The sequence below is a fragment of the Panthera onca genome, chromosome X (genome assembly GCF_046562875.1).
Source record: "Panthera onca isolate mPanOnc1 chromosome X, mPanOnc1 haplotype 2, whole genome shotgun sequence".
NCBI classification, from domain to species: domain Eukaryota; kingdom Metazoa; phylum Chordata; class Mammalia; order Carnivora; family Felidae; genus Panthera; species Panthera onca.
Genome location: NC_138357.1, coordinates 21,914,217 through 21,933,140, shown reverse-complemented (window position 1 = coordinate 21,933,140; position 18,924 = coordinate 21,914,217). Strand labels below are relative to the sequence as shown.

Here is an 18,924-nt window from a genome sequence, read left to right as displayed (position 1 = left end):
GTGCAATTGGAGTTCAGAGATGAAATCATGCATGGGCACTAATCCAACTTGTACCACGTTACCAAGGTGCGATTTCATTTGGGCCTTGAGAGGTGAGCAGGATTGGATAAGTAAAAGGGAATGGGGATGACATTCCAGATGTGAAAAGCATGAAAAAAAGTTTAAAGGTCTCAAGAAACCAGACGTGTACGTGTGCCCGCATACATGTGTATGCTGCAGGAGAGGAGGCTGGATGGGGCACTGTGGGCTGAGCTTCAGGAACACTATGGAAGACTTTGGACTTGATCCGATTAGTGACAAGGAGTCATTTTATTCTTCAACTGGGGGGTGGAGGTGGGGCTAGGAGGACCAAGTTACGCTTTAGGAAGTGATCTAGCAGCAGTAGTTGACTAAGGATGGTTGCTCTGAGTGACCTCCCTTCTTGCTGTGTCTATATACTTTTGTGTCTTTCTATGGACACATCTCCCCGTATTATACTTCTGTGCTCATGTGCCTGCCTTCCTCACTGACACCAGGAGTTCCTGAAGCAGCCAGGTTTTTTCCATCTTCCTATTCTGACATGTACCTGACTCACAGTAGGCACTCAACTACTGCCTGGCTAGATGAATAAATCATTTCATTTTACTTAACTGAGTTACAATGACATTCCATATAAGGATAACAACTGTCAAAAAAAATTAAGACTAAACTTCACAGAACACTAAAAAAAGATACATCACAATTTGATCTTAAAAAAATATTTTTTAATGTTTTTATTTATTTTTGAGACAGAGAGAGACAGAGCATGTGCAGGGGAGGAGCAAAGAGACAGGGAGATACAGAATCTGAAGCAGGCTCTAGGCTCTGAGCTGTCAGCACAGAGCCCGATGCGGGGCTCGAACTCACAGACTGTGAGATCATGACCTGAGCTGAAGTCAGATGCCCAACTGACTGAGCCACCCAGGAGCCCCACAATTTGATCCTTTTAAAAATGATTTGTGAAATGCTTTAGGATCTTAGAACTACCACCATCTTTGTAGTAGCAATTATTACTGTATAATAAGTCCTATTTCATAGGATGCTAGATAAGTTTCCTACATATGGATTTGGATATGCTATGCATCAATCAGATAGTATTTCACTAAACCTGTATACATATGGTAAGAACCTGTCCGAGTGCAGCTAATTCTTTTTTTTTAAAGATTTTAAGTCATCTCTACACCCAATGTGGGGCTCGAACTCACAGCCCTGAGATCAAGAGTTGCACACTCCACCAAATGAGCCAGCCAGGTGCCCCAGTAGTGCAGCTAATTCTTAAAGTGGACATTCATCCTGTTCTAGTGTTTGGAAAGGAATTTGTTGTAGCTGCAAATCTCTTTAAGCAAACCCAATATTGAAAAAAATCCAGGCTGGTAATAATTTTCTTTTTACAAAAATATTCATAACAGGACTCTTATAAGTAGTAAAAATTTCTTCTTAATTAAAATAAGATTTGGGGCACCTGGATGGCTCAGCCGTCCAAGTTCGGCTCAGGTCATGATCTCATGGCTCGTGAGTTTAAGCCCCGCATCAGGCTCTGTGCTGACAGCTCAGAGCCTTGAGCCTGCTTCGGATTCTATGTCTTCCTTTCTCTCTGCTCCTCCCTTGCTCACGCTCTGTCTCTCTCTCCTACAAAAATAAATAAACATTAAAAAAAATAAGATTTGATTAAAAAAATGTTTTTAACGTTTATTTATTATTAAGAGAAAGACACAGAGCATGAGCAGGGGAGGGGCAGAGAGAGGGGGAGACACAGAATCTGAAGCAGGCTCCAGCCTCTGAGCTGTCAGCACAGAGCCCAACGTGGGGCTTGAACTCACAAACCATGAGATCATGACCTGAGCCGAAGTCGGTTGCTCAACTGACTGAGCCACCCAGGCGCCCCAAGATTTTTTTTTTTTTTTTTTATAAGTAACCTCTATGCCCAACATAGGGCTTGAACTCACGATCCCGAGATCAGGAGTCATATGCTTCACCCATTGAGCCAGCCAGGCACCCCAAGATTTGATTTTTAAAAGTTAACTAATTGAAATGTAAAAAAATGAGTTGATTTATGAAACTCTGACTTCTGTCCCCAGGAAAGTGAGATGTTGTCTATAAGCCTGTTTTAGGTAAAAAGGGTTAGGAGAGAGCAGATTTCTAGTTTGGGGGACAGTGCATGGAGGAGTTGAGAGATGGAGTTCAGAGATCACGATCCCTCAAGGAGTCAGTCTCCAGGTTTAGCCATGAAGCGCCAGGTCTCTGAACCCGTTTCTTTTGCAGTAAGTGACCTTGCTGGCCCCTGCAGGACCAATCCAATTCTGAGCAGGACAACAGGAATCATTCTGGGTAAATCAGAGTCTATTCCACATGTTTATGTGTTCGCTCACTCAACAATGGATGGGGCAAGAGAGACATTCAGGGAACTGAAAAAAGCTGAGAGCGTGGAGCAGGGAACAGGAGGCTGAGGAAAATCACGCACTTGGTCGTAGCTCCAGTGCGCTTGCTCGCTAACATGCTCAGCTTTCCTCCCCTCACCCACCTGCTCCCTTTCAAACAGAAAAGAATTGAATTTAGAAGAATCAGGTTTTATTTAGTTATGTGAACATTAAGAATTTGTCTACATGGCTGAAATATTCACAAAAGATTTTACCATTCACACTCATACACACAGAGGAAGTCTGCTGAATAAAAAATGCTCATCCAAACTGCTGTCAGGGACAGCAAAGTGCTTGCCTATTCCACTGTGGGGGGCTTCAGTCTTCATGAATGTTGAACAGTTTGGCTACTTCATTGAGATCTTCGTGTTGCTCACCATCCTTAATGATCTGAGGGAGAGAGTAACAATGGGTCACTAACTCACTTCATGTGCACTCAGGCGGGCCCGCACAATGGGGGCAGCCCAGGCCAGCCCCCACATCACACTGGGAGAGGGCTGTGGGAACCGCTTTCTGTTAACCCCAAATGAGCGGGTAACAGCTCCCAGGCCACCCAGCCAAGTCCTGAGTGAAAAAGAAACGCTCCTGAGGCAAGGCTACACCTTTGTTCTGCTCAGGCTCAGTCTGACCCAGGTGGACAATGCACAGCAAGGCACCTTGATGGAGTCCCAAGTGCGTTTTCTGGTCCACACTGCCCATCTTCCTCTAGGAGCTCTGACAGGTACCCACCTTCCTTGCTATTGGCATTCGGTTGAAGATGTTCCACAGCACGATCCCCACCACTACTTTGTCCCTGAGGTAGAAGATGACACCTTTGCCGTAGTCCTCCCCTTCAGCTGGGGCCTGGGGGACTGTGGGACTGCCGGCAGGAACAGCGATTTCTGAGGCCTCAGACTCTGTCTCACTCTCCGATCGGATACCAGTCCCTGTGGCCAACCCACATGACAGACAAAATCAAAACAAAACAAAGTCAGTTATGAACTTAGGAAATTCTAGAAGGCAAGCATCTTTTGACACCTGCTTCATTCAAGCTGCTTCTAGATGATTTGTTTTTCTATGCCCCCTTAGTGAACACTGACTTCTCCAGATCCTCTCCTTTGACAAAGCTAACAAAAGGTCTTCCTTGCCAGCTCCAGGGCACTGGGTCAGTCTAACCCCAAACTTCCCTCCCTTACTATCTCATTTTAAATTTATGCTATGGATATTTCCTGGTATCTAGATTTCTTCACACTGCAGAAGACTTGCCCTTGCCCTCTGAGAAACATTCTAGAGCTGCACGGTCCAGTATCGTAGCCACTAGCCACAAACAGCTATTCTAATTAAAATTAATTAGATAAAATTAAATAAATAAAAGTTAATTAAAGCTTAATTTATTTTAACCAAAATTAATTTTATTTTTTTGACGTTTATTTACTTTTGAGAGAGAGAGAGAGAGAGAGAGAGAGAGAGCGAGGCGGGGGGAGACACAGAATCTGAAGCAGGCTCCAGGCTCTGAGCTGTCAGCACAGAGCCCAACGTGGGGCTCAAACTCACGAACCGGGAGATCACGACCTGAGCCGAAGTCACACACTGAACCAATTGAGCCACCCAGGCGCCCCTAACCAAAATTAAATAAAATGTGAAATTGAGTTCCTCATTTGCACTAGTCAAATTTCAAGTGCTAAATAGCCACATGCAGCTAGTGCCTAATGTACTGGACACAGCAGAAATAGAACACTGCCATTATAGCAGAAAGGTCTATTGGGCAGTACTGCTAGAGGCACTCTGGCCAAAGCAGGAAAGGACACTTTAATATGGAAAAACCACAGTGGAGGTGTTTCCTTCTGGGGAGGAAGTGTGTTGTCCTCTGAGAACAACCAGTTTCCAAATAATACTGCCCAGTGCACAGAGTGGTGATCTGAAGTTTATAAGTCCCTGAGTCCCTCTCCTGGATCCACTTCCCTGGAGGGCTGAATGAAGGAGCGGGTGGATGTTATCACTTGGATTGTACAGAAAAAGGACCTACGTGTCCCTATGATGTCTTGCTCTCTCCTTAAAGAGCAACCTGTTTTTGAAATGCCTCTAACAAGAGGACACAAAGGTTAAATAACTTAAGCCAGGGTCATGGAAGGCAGAGAGAATAGGTCTAAGAGTTAATGAGAGTTGTGTGTGGGAGAGAAGTTCATTCCACGAGAGATGCCTCCCATCTAAAGAAAACCTGGCAGTAAGACCTGACAGATGGAATTACAGGCAGCTCAAGAATTACTCAGCCCAGTTCTTCACCACCCAGGGTCCGTGGAGGATAGTAGGTCCTAAACTACGGTTCTCAGGCCTAAACTAAGGTTCTTTGGATTAGTAGGAAGCTAATAATAATAATAATAATAATAATAATCTTTAAAAAGTTCAGGTTTTCTTCATCACACAGGGCTTCCTATCCCCTAGAGGCAAACTGAACAAGAGTTGCTGAGCCAGCCACTGTCCAGAGTCCAGGACAGATACCCACAACATCTGAGTCTACGCTTTGACCAGGAGACCTGATTTTGCCAGCTCTCAGACCACAAAAGTGTGAGAACTTCGGGTATGGTTTATTTTAAAGCACAACATGAAGAAAGGCTTTCACTGACAGTGCCCTCTGGTCAATACAGAAACTCCTTATTCAGGAGAATTTGGACCACTGCTGCTCAACACTCTTGCAAGAGAAGTAGTTGGGCTTCCTTACCTGACTGCTCTGTGGCAGATTTTGGGTTGTCTTGTGCAGTTGCTTTTGCAAACACACCAACTGTGGGCAAACTACTATCCACAAGACCAATAGCTTCGTAGCCAACATCGGGGCCCAAATCACTCCTAAGGAAAGAGAGACAAGAGGGTGTTTTGTCAAGGGGCTGCAAAGAATGACACAACGGCGTATTTTTTCTAAGACACCGCACTTTGGTTCGTGCCAACCAGAGAACTTGGTAGGTGCAACAAGAGAAACGCCAAACTGATCTGTCCACTTGCTAGAGCATCTGGGGTTATCCCAAACCAGTTTTTATTTCCCTTAGGAAGCCATTATACATATCACATATCCATACAATGATCTACACTTTGCTAAATTTATCTATGTTTTTACCCCTTACCATACTTGATGAGTGATGGGTTCTTTGAGTTTACTATTCACTACCTTCCTTTAACTCATCCTAAAACTGCCTTTTTGAAGCTTTAAGGAGTACTCCGTATTTCTAGAATTCAGAATCTGAGATATTTTACAGCTTCATCAACTCACGGTATTTCCTCTGAGCCTTCATTTTATCAAGGCTGCAATGCCTCCATCCACTTGGGTCATTTTAATTGTCCCTCTTGGAAACTTTTCGTATCATTATCATACCCTGCTCTTAGTATGTCAGGAACTTCAGAGAGTGTTTGAGGCACAGATACACCATGGTTTTGTAAATCATGGAGGCTACTCATGGTTTTGTTTCTGGTGCTCTACAGTTTGCCATCATTTAATTAATTAATGTTTGAGTATAGCTGACACCCATGTTATGTTAGTTTCAGGTGTAAAACTTAGTGATTATGCCATGCTCACCACAAGCAGAGCTATACCTGTCCCCACACAACACTATTAGAATATCATTGACTATATTCCCTTTGTTCTGCTTTTTATTCCCATGTTGTCATCTTCCTGACCATAGAAGCTCAATGAACTGGTGTCTTCGGGGATTGGTCCACAATGACCTCCTGGATTGTGTTCCTGAGACCTAACTGATACTTGTATAGCTATGGACTATTTTTTTTCTTAACCGCATTATCTTACATGTGTTGACCCTGAAATCCATCTGTTATGTTTTTACTGCCCACTCACAAAACTGTGTGTGATTGTCCTAAAATGTACTCTCACCAGCTGAGAATTTCCCCAACAGAAATTGTTTAGAGGTTCTGGAAACCTTGAAGTTTTTTATGTATTCCATCTTTCAAAGGAACAAGATGAGAGTGTGCCAAGTAAGGCCAGTCCCAGTACTCAGGAATGTCCACTGCTAACTTTTTGCTATCCAGAGAACTGCCTACCTATGTCTGACTTTGAATTGCTGATCTTAAGGGTTACATATGAGTGGGCTGCCTTTTTTTTTTTTTTGCTTAAAGTAATCTCTACACCCAGTGTAGGGCTCCAACTCACAGCCCCGAGATCAAGAGTCGCATGTTCCACTGACTGAGCCAGCCAGGTGCCCCTGGGCTGCCTTTTTTGTCAGTACATTGGGCTCAGCAAAGAACAAATAAAAATATACTGCCATCTATAGCTAAGAGCTCAAACTCTGACCTATTTTACCAGAAGTGCTGATGCCCTCTCCACTCATTCTCCTAGTCTAACTTATGCCAGGTGGGGCCTTTTACTGGAACACTGCTTGGGTGTAAAATACATGGAAATGAGATGGAAAGTTTTCCCCCTCTGTATTAAGCTAACTGGCCCACATGGAAACCAAACTGTAACTGTGGTTTCAGTAATTCTGTGTTCTAATAAGTTGAATCCACAAGGTACAAAAAACTATTACCAGAACATTGACTGATGCCAGTATGGCTTAGCAGCTCCAGTCATATTTTCTCCGGCCAATCTTCCACTCACAACAGCATGATCATGGTGCTCTACCCGCCTCCTACCCAACTTTATATCGTAGAAGCATGCGGCATCTCCTGCCTTTGGAGACAAATACATTACATGAGCACACGATAAAAAAGCAAATTGAAGACAGAACATACTTTGGGGGGCTCAATAAAACCTTGTGCTGTTACCTAATGTTTTCCATTTATAGGCCAGAATCACACCTACACTATTAAAAAAAAAAACAGTTGAGATTCCATTTTTAAAAAAGTATTCTAGGCTTAAAAAAAAAAAAAACCAAATCAAAAAACGAATCTGTGCTTCCACAAAGCTAACCTAAATCTTCTATGCTCCAGCTCACACTGATTTCTTTTCTTATTCTGCCCTTAGCAGAGACCAAATATTTAATAGCCATGGTTTGCAGAATATGCTTTCCTATGCCTGGAAACCAGTTTTTAGGTGTGACTGCCTCTTACCTAGAAATCTTTTCCAAGGTAAGATTTTATTTTGGTCATGCGGCCTCAGTTCCTTCATTCACCAAATATTTCCGGAGAACTTATTCCTGTACAAAGCATTATCCTGTCTGGGTGGCTGAGACAGACCCGAGCCACACTTTGCTCACAAGGAGGGTGTCACCTAGTGAAGATGCAGCATCGCCCCTCACCACAGCATGGTGGAAATGAGTGTGGTACCAGGTGAGAGGTACAGACTGAGTGAGCTCAGTGTTCCAAGCAGAGAGAGGGCCTCCGGCTGGAAGTGAACAAGGCCACCTTCACTCAACATGTGGCACGTGAGTGCTCTAACCCTTTGTTCATCTTTGTGGCTATTCAGACTCCCCCAAAGCAACCTAAAAATCCAACATGTGAGCAATGGTGAAGTGGATGATGAAATCCACTTGGTGGACTATTATATAGTCATTAGACTGCAGATTATGAAGCAACGTGGAAGATATGTTAGAAGGGAAAGTGAAAAAGAGGAGAATACAAGTGTTCATATAAAGCACACTCACCATGACCATCTACAACAAAGGAAAAAAATCTGATGCACAAGAAAATGAAGGGAAGGAAATACACCAAAATACTGGTGCTTGCTATAGGTGATTTTCCCACCTTCCCCCTTCTTGTCTGTGTCTTCCATATTGAGTGCAGATTGCTTTTATAACAAGTTTTTAAAAATCCAGTACACTTTATCTTTAAGAAAAAAAAGCTTTAAGGGAAAAACACCCTTCAAAGTTCCCATGTCCTTAGTTGCAGAGTCCATAATCAAACACAATACACTCGTAATGATCTAACAATGGGGAAATTACCTCATGGTTTCTACACACTATAGTCTTGTTTGTGTCATAACAGATTTTTTTAAGACAGCTAAAAATAGTGCTCAAGGATAATGAAAATGGAGTAATCTTCCTTTCCAGAATGTTATAAAGCTGCCTCATCCTCCATTCCCTGGACTCACGTTCGGGCAAAGGGAACAGAAGATCAATGTGAAAGCTGGGCATGAGCACATCCGGGTAATGCTGATGGCTGCAGCCAACTGGAGAATGGGAAGAACTGTCTTTCTGCAGGCATGTACACTGTTCATTTCCTTTTCCACCGGCTTGTGGCATGAGGCCATACCTGATCTCCTAAGTCAAGTAGTTACATTCCTGTTCTTTACCCTGGGCTTTACACCCTGGCTCTGTTCAGGTAAGAAAGTTCGGTGAGCTTCTGCACACTGCCAGGCAGACCTGCTCACAGGCTGGGGACAAGGAACCATGCCTGCTCGTGCTGTAGCACACTTACCACCCAGATGTTAGAGCGTGCTTGGAGCTCTGCATTTACCCGGAAGCCACCAAAATCAGAGTCTATCTCTAGTCCACCAGTCTTGGCCAACTCAACATTGGGCTCCAGGCCCACAGCTGCCACTATGTGGTCAGTTTCTACCTGAGGAAAAAAAGAAATACTTCAGCCAATTACCACGGTTTCCATGTATGCCTATGGACATAGCAACTGCACATTGTTCTACTCAGAACTGGAGACTTAAAAAAAAAAATCACTGGTTAACTTAGGTAACTCTGGTAAATAGATTTAAACTTCTACTTCATAAAGTTCCCTTAAACACAAATAAACCCCACATTATCAGAACAGAAATCTGCCACCCTTGTGAGGTCTCAAAAATCTGTTACAGACAGGAGGGAGCTATGGGAAAATGGCTCACAGGTGTCTACTCTGGCTCTCATCATTCTTATTTATTTTTTATTTAAAAAAAATTTTTTTAACGTTTATTTATTTTTGAGACAGAGAGAGAGCATGAACGGGGGAGGGTCAGAGAGAGAGGGAGACACAGAATCTGAAACAGGCTCCAGGCTCTGAGCAGTCAGCACAGAGACCGACGCGGGGCTCCAACTCACGGACCGTGAGATCGTGACCTGAGCCGAAGTCAGACGCTTAACCGACTGAGCCACCCAGGCGCCCTATTTTTTTTTTTATTTTTAAAAAGGCCTCTTTTTTAAAGTTTATTTATTTATTTTGAGAGAGATTGTGTGTGCACGCAAGCAGGGGAGGGGCAGAGAGAGGGAGAGACAGAATCCCAAGCAGGCTCCACGTTGTCAGCACAGAGCTCAACATGGGATTTGAACTCACAAAGTATGTCATCATGAGCAGAGCCATGATCAAGAGTTGGAGGCTTAACGGACTGAGCCACCCAGGCACCCCTCATCATTCTTATGTTAATGGATGGAAAGTTCATTCAGAAAACTATGACAGGTGAATGGTGGCTGCCCCGAAAACTACTGCTATCAAATGAAGGAGTAAGAATAAGGAAAGGCAGGGGGCAGAGCTGGAAGATCTGGCAGCCCATCTTCCCCTCCTTACCTTCCTGCCGTCTTTCAACTTGATGAGCAACTTGCCACCGCTGACTCCAACTGACTGCACAATAGCATTGGGAAGCACCTTAACCCCCTCTGTGAAGGCAAATGAGACCTGAGGTTGAGTCTGTGAGCGTACCACCTTCACGACAAGTAGAGAAGATGACTAAAGCATCTGCTATCATAAAACCGGTAATCATCAGTATGCAGGCAGCCTTGGAGACCCCACACCCACAGTTCACTTTCAGTACTTCCAGAAATTTGGTGCATCAGATTCAGAACACCTACGTGAACTTGGATGACTGGAGAATGGTGGAAATACTTCATCTGTCAGGTGATATGGTGTATGGCAAGGGGGTTCCCAAAGAAGCTAACTTTGCTTTAGGCCTAACTCAAAGGAAAGAGTAGCGGCATATGGAAGGAGTCTCCCTACCTCGTCTGACTTTTTCCATGGTCCAGTTGCTGAGGTATTCAGGGAGGATCTTTCCCATGTTTCCTTTCTCAGGGAAGAGTTGAATTACTTCTGTACCCAAAGCTCGAGCTGGGAAGAAGAAACAGAGTGTATAGTGGGAGGTGAAAGCCAATCCTGGAAAGACTGGAAGAGAAGTAAAGGAGCAGCAGGTAGCCATTCACTATATGCCAGGCAATGCTGCGACCCAGGCCAGAGCTCCTATCTGTGGGTCACTGGGGCACGAGGGCACTGACAAGGCAAATATAACAGGTGCCAGAACTGCCATCCCTGGATTCATCTATAAGTGAATTAAGTGCACTTACACCCAGGCATCACCTCAGACTTACACAGGTGCCTTACGACCTCTCAACAGTAAGCACCCTCCTGAGAAAGATGCCCTGATTTCACAGAGCTGAAAACTAACATTAAGAAAAACGGTTGCAATGAAACATTCAAACTGGAACACACAGATCTATCCAACTGGGAACCATTGTGTGTCTGAAGACTGACTTTTACAGGGAATAGCAGTTCAAATATACATATGATTCTGTAGTCTATATTGCACTTACCATCTTAATAACTCACTTTCCTTAATATTTTGTTTCAAAGGAGTCCTGGCTTAGAGGCTAGAGGAAGGGAAGGAAAGCAGTTCTGCTCAGTTGCTCAAATGACAGCTTTTTGTTCACTAAGGGATTCCTCATGAGAACTAAGCTCAGTGCTTAGCTTTACACCATATAAATCTTTTTTTTTAAGTAAACCTTACCCCCAACATGGGGCTTGAACTCATACCCCAAGATCAAGAGGTGCATGCTCTACTGACTAAGGCAGCCAGGTGCCCCTTACCATATAAATCTTAATCAAACTCTTTCTACTGATCCTGGAAAATGCATCCCTGGAATTTGTGAGAGCCCCAAAAAGCATAGGATATAAGACCAGAGAGAGAAAATCGAGGTCACTGCCTAGTACTCACCCTTTCTGCCAAGAGCGCAGGCTAGTTCGCTACCAAGGAAGCCTCCACCGATTATTGTTATTGAGTTGACTTCCCGGGAAATCTTCTCTAAAGTTCTAAAGTCTCCAATCTGCAGGATCATACCAGTTTAGTCCACTGATTTTCCAAAGAGGTATAGGATGATAATACTGAGAAGAATTTTCTGCTAAATCTTTGATAATAGTAATTTGCATATAAAATCTTCTTCTTGTATAAAGTGGCTCAATTATAGGCTCTGTTATTTTTATTTTTTTAATGTTTTATTTTATTTTTGAGAGACAGAGAGAGACAGAACACGAGCAGGGGAGGGGCAGATAGAGGGAGACACAGAAACCAAAGCAGGCTCCAGGCTCTGAGCTGTCAGTACAGAGCCTGACGCAAGGCTCGAACCCACGAACCATTAGATCATGATCTGAGCCAAAGTTGGATGGTTAACTGACTGAGCCACCCAGGCACCCCACCTCTGTTATTTTTTTTGTTTGTTTGTTTTGTTTGTTTGTTTATTTAGAGAATGCACGTTCGCTAGCGGGGGAGGAGCAGAGAGAGAGGAGAGAGAAAATCCCAAGCAGGCTTTTGCCTATCTATCTATTTATCTATCCATCTATCTATCCATCTATCCATCTATCTATCTATTTAGAGAATGCATGCACATTAGCGGGGGAGGAGCAGAGAGAGAGGAGAGAGAAAATCCCAAGCAGACTCTTTGCCTGAGCCCCACATAGGGCGTGAACTCACGAACTGTGAGATTATTACCTGAGCCGAAACCCAAGAGTTAGTCTCTTAACCAACTGAGCCACTCAGGTGGCCCAAGCCTCTGATATTGATATAAATTTCTTTCTCCATTGTAACATTCCTTCTAGTGTCAGTAGTTTTCAACTGGGGGCAGTCTTGCCCTCTCTCCCTCTGTGGACATTTGGAAATTTCTGGAGACATTTTTGGGTGTCAAAACTTGGTGTGAAGAGGTGCTACTTGCAGCTAGTGGGGAGAGGCCAGGGATGCTGCTACATATCCTACATGCACAGGCCAGCCCCTTACAACAAACAATTATCCAGCCTCAAATGTCCATAGTGCCAAAGGCTGATTAACCTTATTCTATCAAGAATTTAAAGGATGATACACATCTTTTCAAATACCCGTAAGAGTGGCTGGAAAATTTCAGCTGTTTTCATGAGTAAAGCAGTGTTAAGAAAAAAAGCCCCCACTTCCTTTTTCACTTAGGTATTCTTTTTTTTTTTAAACGTTTTGTTTATTTTTGAGAGAGGCAGAGACAGAGTGCAAGTGGGGGAGGGGCAGAGAGAGAGAGAGAGAGAGAGAGAGAGAGAGAGAGAGGGAGGGAGAGAGTTAGTCAGTCACAGAATCTGAGGTAGGCTCCAGGCTCCAAGCTATCAGCACAGAGCCTGATGCGGGGCTCGAACTCTCAAACAATGAGATCATGACCTGAGCCGAAGTCGGACGCCTAACCGACAGAGCCACCCAGGTGCCCCTTCACTTAGGTATTCTTAAGTTTTCTCCTCAAAGTCTCCACGGTAGCATTTATAATGCAAAATGCCAAGAGGCTATAAGGAGTTCCAGTGTATCAGGAAAAAAACAACTATGGAAGGGCAATCAGAAGAAACCATAGCAAGTAATCAAAAACAGTAAATGTATTCTTCACCTAGGAGTAGAAAACCCTTGAGTGAGGTATTTGAGGTGCAGAGAGAGGAAGTGACTTGTTCAAGGCCAGATAACAAGTCTGTAGAAGAGCGATAAATAGGAACTCACGTCCCCTGATTCCTGGATGGTTGCTTGGGGACCACAAGCTTATGCTACCTCTTCAAAAACCAACACAACCAAAGCACTACAGAAGTTACCTTTCTGAAAAGTGTTGTTCTACTCTTCACTTCTGCTCCAGCCCTATCAATAGCAGACAGACTTCTTGGAGTGCCTCCTAGAAATAGAAGAAGGAAAACCCTTTAGCCCAACAAGCTGGAGCTAGTCCAGAAAATCCCCTCACAAAGGTGGTGCTGTGGTGTTCTCTGCCAGGGCCACCTCAGCATTCACAGGGCATGAAGGCTGTTTCCCTTCACCTCACCTCTCTCCCGGCAGGCTTCTGTCAATTTTCTTTGACAAGCCATTTGAGAGTCTCTCTACAAAGAGTCTGCCCTCTCCAGTGATGGTCACAAGGCCTCAGTTTTTGCTTCTCCAATCCCTTCTAGGGCGTTCACCAGAAAGCATGCTTTGTTTAAGGGACAGCTTTGATCTCCCCTTTTGATTTCTGATTGGTAGTGGCCATGAGGCTGTATCATTTTCAGGGCACAGGGCAGAGAGCAGAGGGCAAGGGTTAACAGGGAGAGCAGGGGAAAAAAAGGCCACTCTCTTCAATACCCATCCATGCCCTTACTGGAAGTGACAGCAAGGATAATTTGGCAGGGCTACTGATCAGATGCCTGTAGTTAGCTGGGCTTTGCACCAAGAGAAGAGGACCACTTCAGAGATACTGGGTTTGGTTTTCTTAAGATTAAGTCATGTCTTCTATACTAAAACTCGAATGAGCTGTACCAGGGACAAACTCCCTGTCCAGAAACACTCACCTGTTGCAAGCAAGCACTTTTCATAGGTTATTTGAGAGCCATCATTAAGTTTCACCATGTTGCCTCTCACATCCAGCTGCACTACCTGGTACATACACAGAAAGGAGAAATGCATTAGCTTAAAACAGTTTTTTATTGAGACATAATTCACACAACATAAAATTTACCACTTTAAAGTGTACAATTTGGTGGTTTTTAGTATATTCACAAGGTTGTGCAGCCATCACCACTATAATTATAGCTCATTTCCATTACCCCAAAAAGGAACCCTGTACCTTTTAGCCATCAGTCTAGTGAGAAGAATTAGTTCTTGACCTAAGGTGATGCTTAAGAAACCATTTATTTATATTTTTTTATGTTTATTTATTTTTGGGAGATAGAGAGAGCGGGGGAGGGGCATAGAGAGAGGGAGACACAGAATCTGAAGCAGGCTCCAGGCTCTGAGCTGTCAGCACAGAGCCCGACACGGGACTCGAACCCACAAAGCGCAGGATCATGACCTGGGCCGAAGTCAGACACTCAACCGATTGAGCCAGCCAGGTGCCCCAAGAAACCATTTCTAAGTAATCACTGGCACCACAGTTTCTGGTATCCAGCCTCTTCAAGTGGTCACAGTTGCTTTTTTTTTTTTTTTAAGATTTTTTAATTTACTGTTTATTTTTAAGAGAGAGAAAGTGTGTGTCTGTGTGTGTGTGTGTGTGCACGCGGGGGTTGGGGGAGAGAGAAAGGAAAAAGGGTGAGAGAATCCAAAGTGGGCTACACACTGATAACAGAGGGCCCAATGCGGGGCTTGAACCCATGGACCATGAGATCATGACTTGCATCGAAGTCGGACACTTAACTCACTGAACCACCCAGGTGCCCTGAGTGGTCATAGTCTTACGCAACTAACATTAAAACAAATCCTTACAGTCCCCACAGTCCCTGCACAATTTGTGGAAATGGAGAACAGAGAAAGACTTTTCTATTTGGCTTTTTGGAAACCTTCTTCGTTAACAATGCTCCTACATTCTCAACATTTTTACAAGATTTTGTCCAACTTCTATCCTTCACTAAAACTCAGCTCTCCCGCCAAGGATACCTCACACGTACAGACTGCTTATTCACCCACACTCCTCATCACACCCAGGGCAGGTATTGGCTGCTGCTGCTGCTGCTGCAGCTGCTTCCAGATTCTTGTACCCTCATGCTGCACCAGCCTGTATCCTACCAATCACTGCTATCCAGCCACCTCCCGGTCACTCCTCATTCACTGAGGTGGTTGGAATCTGGCTCATACTTTTCCTGTGAGCCACATCCAGAATCCTATATCTTAAAGCTCTACTTCTACCTTGAATATCCCACTTTTTGGTCACAAATTTCCATTCTTCCAGCTTTTTCTCAGGCCCACTGTCATCTATATATGCTTTTAATTTTCTCTGCTTACCCAGTGGGCTAATCCATTCCAACTAATCTGGGCTCATGGTAGGTCACCCAAACTGTTCTCTTGCCACCACCTCTAATTTCCTTGAACCCTAATCCTTACGGTGAAGAGCTTGACATCTGTAGTCAGAGAGACTAGAGACCCAGTCTCTGCTCCCCTCCTTACTAGCTGTGAGGCCATTCATTCAAGACACATTTACTAAGCACCTACTATGTCAGGGACCATGCTAAGCGTTCGGGACACAATGGTGAGAAAAAGTTACCTTCCCCGCCTCCAGAGTCCAGTAGCCAAGGCAGACAATTTAACAAACACTACATTCAAGAGTGAGAAATGCTCTGATAAAGGTTGTACAGGTAGCTCTAGAGACATGTGACACATGCCTTCAGTCGAGCTTTCTGGAGGCAATGATGTAAACTGTGACTGGTTGGGTAAGTAGCTGCTTTAGACACTTCCGGTTTGTCCTTGGGTAAGCTCTCTCTTCAATACAGCCCCAGTAAGTCAGTGACTCAACTGGCACACTGCTCAGTCTCAGATAACCAACCACCTGGTATCCTAGTTTACTGCAAAAACAAGTGAAGCTATAGGATATGATCTTGCTCAGGTTCCCATAAGGCTTCTCACCTCCCAACCCCCAAATAAAAACTTTACTTCCTTCCTTCTAGCTTCTGGGATGAGGTGTCCTTTCTGAGATGTTTCTGTGCCTGACCCCCACCCCCTGTTAGTTACCACACACTCCTGTCCTTCTCTGCTGACATCTTAGGCCTTTGGCCCATTCACACGCTTAGGTCTGTCCCATCCTCAGAGCCCCACCTCTGACTCTATGTCCTTCTCCAGGGCCTGTCCAATTGCAGTCTCCATTTTCTCATTTACATTTTGAAGGAGTACTTTATCCTCTTTTCGAACTTCATGATGACATCTGAACCACTGAGTCTGTGGCTCATCTTACAGTTCTTTTCCTACCAGATCCCTCTGCTGCAAGGAGGAAGGTCAATAACATCCTCCTCCTTTTTTTTTTTAAAGTTTATTTATTTGAGAGCTAGAGAGCACCTGCTGGGGAGGGGCGGAGAGAGAGGATCCCAAGCAGGCTCCACGCTGTCAGTGAAGAGCCTGATATTGGGTTTGAACCCACAAAATGTGAGATTACAACCTGAGCCAAAATCCAAAGAGTTGGATGCTTAACTGAATGACCCACCCAGGCACCCCCACATCCTCCTTCTTGAAACTCTCTCCAGTCTCACTTGGCACCTGTCCTGGGCTCTCCTCCTTTAACTTCTTTCCTACTTTCCTTTGGGGGCTCTTCTTCAGTCTGCCTCCTCAAAGCTGGATTCCCCAGGGTTCCATCCCTGCCGCATTCCCCTTCTGACTGCAAAGTTCTCCACAGGAGGCCTCACCCACTCTCATGGTTTCAACCCCTACACATACGTGGATGATACCTGAATCCCTATCCAAGCCCAGACCCCTCTTCTGGTGTCACAGTCACATATCCAACTGCCCATGGACATCTCTACACTTATACGCCATTTCATCCGTAACAGTCCAAAACTAAATTTTCCTTCCCCCTTAAACTAGGTCTTCCTTTTGTAACATCTCTCTCAGCTGGGGGTAACAACCACCTACCACACAAGCTGGAAATCAGAAAGTCATCTCTGCCTCTTCCCTCTCCCTCACGGCCCACCTTCAGTCTATCGCCACGCCCTATCAAGGCTGCCTTCTAAGCAGGTCTCAGTCTGCCTCCCACTCCCCATCACCTCTCTATCAGGAAGCTATAGCCAAAAAAAAAAAAGGCAAGCTCTAAAATGGTGTTATTAAGAGCGTGGGCTCTGCAGTCAGACTGATCTGGGTTCAAATTCTGTAATCCACTACTTATTAGCTGTATGATCTTGGGCAAGTTGGTTGACCTCTTTTTAATCTCAATTTCTTTCTCTATAAAATGGCCAACAATACTACCTACCTGAGAAGATTATTATGACAAAATGAGACAATACCTGTAAAGCATTTTAAAATTGTGCTTACTGCTGCTGCTGCTGCTTCTTCATCATCACCACTACACCATCACTACCATTATTGCCTTAATTTGGGTTCCTATCATCTCTTGCCTGGATTATTGCAATAGTCTTCAAAATGTTCTACTTCTAGTCTTGTCCCTCTGGAATCCATCCTTCTCATAGCCAATACAGTGATTACTTAAAATTCAATCTGTTTTATGTCCTTGTCTAAAACTTAACAGCCCCCCAATGCCCACAGGAAAAAGCTCAAGTTTTTATACAACAGAACCGTCCATGATTGGGCCCCTGTGTGACTTCTCAGTGTCATTTCCTGCTGTTCTTTAACTTATACTTTCTGCTCTATTAGTAGCTGGCTGCTTGTTTCACTGCACCAAAAGTGCTGTTTCATACCCTTGTGTCTTTGCTTATGCTGTGTTTTACTTGAATTCTTTTCACTTACCATTAATCTAGTGTATCCCTCTTCATTCCATAAAATCTCCCATTCTATAAGAGCTCCTCCTCCAGGAAGCCTTCCCTGAAACCATCACTATACAGGGCATGCTTCCTAGTAATTCCCAAAACACATTATGCCTATCTTTCTTACTCCACATCTATGTGTTACAATCATCTGTTCATGTTTCTGCCTAAATACTGTTAGCCCCTGGAGGTCAGGGCCTGTGTGCTATTTACACACAGAGGGTACTTAATACATACATTACATCTCGTTAATAGCTTATCCATAAACCTATTTCCACCTCCGCTGCCTATGGCTCCTTATAGAAAAGTGGGCTTATCCCTATCAAAGGTCAATGCCACCACCTGTGCTCTGGATCCCATCTACTCTGGGCTTTGCTCCTTCTGATAACCCTTTCCTCTCTACTGTAACACTGTCATTAGTTTACAAACATACCCTAGTACCCCCACATTAACAAAAATGAAACATAGCACAAAAAAACCCCAAAACCCTCCCTGGACCTCACAAATGCCCTCCAATAACTGCTCCCATTACTTAGGCACTCACCTTTGTAAAGTCTAACAATATTTCCCATGTGGATGTAACCTCTAAATTATCTTACTATCTTGAATAATATACATTTGTCAGTCTCTTGTCATCAGTAATCCCAAGGAAATGTTAGTGTGGAAAAACTATGTTTAGTTTCTATGTTTAGTTGGGATGCTACTCTAGGCTTTGAGATTAGTGTTTTCCCCAGGAAGAAACACTAAGCAGTGAAGACTGGCAATATTAAACCTAAAATGACTTGATCCTTTTTTGATGAACTACAATGGCAGGAGAGACGTAAATGGTCGTGGGAATACAGGTCACCATACTTGCCGCCCACATGGAACTTGACAGGGGAAGCAGCATGTTAGCTCACCTTCTTCCCAGTGAGGACAGCCACGCCACCATTCTCAATGTGAGGCAGGTCCTGAGCAGAGACATAGAAAGAAGGTGGCTGGAAATAAATGCTGTACAAAGAGGAAGGGAGAAAATGTTATAAGCATCCGGAACTGCTATCAACTTCCCCCATAGCCTTAGTAAAATTGTTCTCATCATGAAAAACTTTCAGGAACATTTTCCAGAGTAAGTTTCCAAGACCACTAAATCTTAGTTGTGTCTTATACAGAGATATTTTATTTTTTAAGTTTGTTTGTGTGTTTATTTATTTAGAGAGCA

At 44.0% G+C, this 18,924-nt stretch overlaps 1 protein-coding gene across 2 annotated transcripts in view; it reads right to left on the bottom strand.

The window, feature by feature from the left end:
- Positions 1-2,564: 2,564 nt before the first annotated feature.
- AIFM1 (apoptosis inducing factor mitochondria associated 1) overlaps positions 2,565-18,924 on the bottom strand; it is a 31,385-nt gene continuing 15,025 nt past the window's right edge. For both annotated transcript variants that reach the window (XM_081793400.1, XM_081793399.1), the window contains exons 6-16: positions 18,626-18,716; positions 13,842-13,926; positions 13,122-13,198; positions 11,254-11,362; positions 10,266-10,373; positions 9,840-9,928; positions 8,769-8,909; positions 6,941-7,083; positions 5,134-5,258; positions 3,165-3,361; positions 2,565-2,825 (exon numbers count right to left, since the gene is read on the bottom strand). In XM_081793400.1, coding sequence (XP_081649526.1) covers positions 2,754-2,825; positions 3,165-3,361; positions 5,134-5,258; positions 6,941-7,083; positions 8,769-8,909; positions 9,840-9,928; positions 10,266-10,373; positions 11,254-11,362; positions 13,122-13,198; positions 13,842-13,926; positions 18,626-18,716 — 1,237 coding nt within the window. In that variant the 3' untranslated portion in view covers positions 2,565-2,753. The remainder of the gene's footprint in view (positions 2,826-3,164; positions 3,362-5,133; positions 5,259-6,940; positions 7,084-8,768; positions 8,910-9,839; positions 9,929-10,265; positions 10,374-11,253; positions 11,363-13,121; positions 13,199-13,841; positions 13,927-18,625; positions 18,717-18,924) is intronic.